Here is a 3549-nt window from a genome sequence, read left to right as displayed (position 1 = left end):
AAAAGCACTGAGAACCCAAAGTAAATATCTCAGCCAGGCCTTCTAAAAGCTCACCTGTCTTCCATCAAATGTGGCCTAAAATCGGCCAGCCAAACCAAGCCCTTGATCAGCCTTTTGCAGTCCTGTCAGTGGGGATGGGGCTGGAGCTAGGGGTACGACCTGAAGTCACCATACTTCATCTCACTCAGTACAGAAGTCCTAGACAGACATCCTCGTGTGGGACACTGAGCTCTGACACCTACTGTGGGAGAACAGTTCGTAGGAGACACAGCACACACGCCCCAGGATTATTCCTGCCACTGTTGGTCTTTGCCTGTGACTTTTAATACCAGTGGGCCTTCCATTCCCCTGAAGAATGAGGGGCAGCCTGTCTACATTTGCCTACCAGGAGACTAGAGGCAGAGTAAGCCTTTGATGGTAGGGTGGCAGGGGGCATGTTCGCCAACCCAGGAGACCACAGTGTTCTTTTCTGGAAGACAATACCTGTTTCTTTCACAAAATGTCAGAACTATTTGAAAAGAAGACCCAACCAGGAGAGGAAAACACACGTTTCCAAATGTGGAGGGACAAAAATAACCTTCATCCATAGCTCTCGGCTCTGCCAGAGATAGAAAGCACATGCTACCTGGGGCTGGAACAGACAGCTGTCCTCTGAGGGCTTCGCTGCCCAGTGCTGGCATCTGCATCATGCATGGTACTCAGCACAGAAGTAGAAGGGAGAAGGAGAAGAGAATGTGACCATTTCCATGGTGGTCATAGGGCTCTGTGCCTACTCTCCTTGTCACATGAGAGAACAAGGCCCCAAGGAGGATGCTACCTGTGGACCCTCTGCAGAACTGAGACAATTTGAGCAGGCTCACCCTCCTCACAAGGGGGTACCTCTCCTGGGTCCCATACTGCTACCATTTTGAGTACTGTCTCCTCAGGATGCAGTCGCCCCCACCAAAACCACCTCTTCTCCTCACTGATATACAGCTCCAGCACCCAGTGCTCTGTCCTGCACAAGAGCGTGTTCCACAAGAATCTCCTGTTGACATTGACAAAGAAAGAGAACTTGCAGCATTTCCTCCCAGAGCCTGTCTCCAAGACATCTCTTATTTGTCCTCAAAAGACTCACCCCAAGGTTGACCCTTTTATCTAGGCTATGAAAAAAAAATTCTGAGCCAAAATATGTGGACAGCACAGTAGTTAACATGTTTTGAGCATTTAGTATGTGTACATCAGATGCTATCTTGAGTGCTTTATGGGGGCTTATGGGGACTGACTTGTTTAATTCTCTGATTCACCTAATAAAGTAAGTACTGATAGTACCCATTTCATAGATGGAAAAACTAAAGGCAGAGTGTTGCTGTAACTTGACAAAGGCATTATGGATTGTTGGTTGGCAGAGTTGGTGTTTAAACCAAGGGAAGTATGCCTGAAGTCTGTGCCTTTAACCTCTGTACCCTGCTGAGTGCACAGGGTATATCAGTGCCTCACCCCCATTTCTATGGGGGCAAAGGTTCACGTCACCCAAGCAGACAGGCAGAAGTGGTCCTCAGGGAGATGGCAGTCGGGGCTCCATTTTAAAAACTTCAATGCCGTGTGTCTGGATCCAGGCCTGGCCCTTCTGGATGTCCGTCCCCTGCCCAGGTCTCTGGCCATCCTCTTCTGCTCTCTCTTGCAGGTGTGTACTTCGCAGGGTTCCTGACTGCTCCCCTGAACAGCCACCCCTTCTCAGACTCCAGTCGGGCTGGACTCTGCAAACCTGCTTCCACAATGGGTGGGTTGTGAGTACTGGTAAGACCTGCTAGCCAACATTCGGCTTCTCTGCTGTCCTTGTGCCTGGCCTGTCCAGCCCATTTCTCTTCTTTTTTTCCCTGTGCTTGTCACTGTCTGCTGCCACCACTCCTGGTGCCGTCCCTCTCCTGACCTTGCCGCTGCTCAGGTAACGAGGAACTGTGGGCCCAGCCAGCCTTGGAGATGCCGAAAAGACGGGACATCCTTGCGATCGTCCTGATAGTGCTGCCCTGGACACTGCTTGTCACCGTGTGGCACCAGAGCACCATCGCACCTCTGCTCACTTCACACAAGGGTGAGCCCCCACCCCTGGCCCCTGGCCCCAGCCAGGCTTCAGTAATAAGAGTGAGCATAGCCATTGCTGATGGAGTTCTTATTTTCATTTACCAGGCAGCTGGGAGGAGCCATAAGGATGATCCAGGCCAATGACCTGACCCTTTTGGGGGTCTTGGTCCCTTTGGGAATCTGATGGATGCTACCACACACACATGCACAGAGACACATGCACAACTCTGCCTCTAATCCAGGACATGCAAGAACTGGGAGCACTCACCAGAGGTGTGGGGGAAGGATGGAGAGGATTCCTGGACTGTATTTTGTTTTAAAACCTCTCAGGGAGAGTATATTGTTCACCCCACTTCCTGGTTAGGCAGCCCTGATCCAGTCCTACCTTGTGGAAATAGGCCTAGCCAGAGGAAAAGCCCCGTGAAGCACTTATGGGAGAACTGGGGTTAGAACCAATTTCTCCTGGCTCTGAACTCCAAGCTTCCACCTCCACCAGCCTGCCTTTCCCTCTTACACTGAGATTTACACCCCAAAACCTTCCATGTGCCCCACATCAGGCCTGCCCCTCTTGCCTTAGTCTTTACCCACACTCTTCTCCCCTCTGCACTCTATGCACGCACAGACTCAATACTCTAGGGCAGCAGTTCTCCCTCTGAAATTATGCACACTATGATGTGGGGAGCATGATACAGCACAAAGGCACCCAGGCCCATCCCAGCAAGAGAGATGATGGGCTCAGGATAAAGCCTGGGAATGCACATGTAGCCATAACCGCAAGTGATTGGGATGCAGGCAGTAGCCAAGAATCACAGTCCAAACCCAGGCTACTCTACACAGATATCGGATCCTGCTCAGCCCCAGCAGTACCCGAAGCTTCCATGAGGAAGGGCCAAGCTGAAGATTGCTAACTTCCCACTGCCTGTTGCCTCTCCTCCTGACAGTTAGTTATCCTCTCCTCCTAACTCCAACATCTTTCTTTGGTGCTTGTCACTTTAGAATTGTTGTTATCCTATAATTGCATCATCCCAGAGGGGTTAAAACTACCATATATGAAATGACATGATATCATGTGGCTTCCATTCTTGGCAGAGCTCTGGGGTCGGAGATGTCACACTGTTTTTGCTAAGCACTGATTTTACTGCCTGAGGATGAAGAATTGGCATTCTGTCTCCCCAGAGCATGCCAAGAGGATTTGAATGAAAGCTGCAGCGAAATAAAGTTAAAGGTCCCCAGGAGCTCTTTATGACTCAAAGGTTGCAGAAGCCCTGAAGCTGGTGGGAAGGGCTGAGCTCAGGCTGTGGCCAAGTCTAATGCATGGAGGACTTTTGCAGATCCACCTGTTTAAGAGAATTTGAGTGGCATAAAGGTGGGGGAAAGGCATAAATCTCCTTCCCAAGGCTTGGCTTTCCAAAACTTTACTGACCACAGGATAAATTAATCCTAATATCTCTTGGTCAGAATCTTGATCACTCATCTTCCTCATCA

The 3549-nt window shown here is 50.2% G+C and overlaps 1 protein-coding gene across 1 annotated transcript in view; it reads left to right on the top strand.

Moving 5' to 3' along the window:
• Positions 1–1724: 1724 nt before the first annotated feature.
• Positions 1725–3549, top strand: part of B3GAT1 (beta-1,3-glucuronyltransferase 1) — a 6143-nt gene continuing 4318 nt past the window's right edge. The window contains exons 1-2 of the mRNA XM_006905799.1: positions 1725–1762; positions 1928–2074. Coding sequence (XP_006905861.1) covers positions 1759–1762; positions 1928–2074 — 151 coding nt within the window. The 5' untranslated portion in view covers positions 1725–1758. The remainder of the gene's footprint in view (positions 1763–1927; positions 2075–3549) is intronic.

Source organism: Pteropus alecto, unplaced genomic scaffold, assembly GCF_000325575.1.
Source record: "Pteropus alecto unplaced genomic scaffold, ASM32557v1 scaffold210, whole genome shotgun sequence".
NCBI lineage: Eukaryota > Metazoa > Chordata > Mammalia > Chiroptera > Pteropodidae > Pteropus > Pteropus alecto.
Note: the sequence above shows the minus strand (reverse complement) of the source record. Positions and strands in the feature narration are given on the sequence as shown.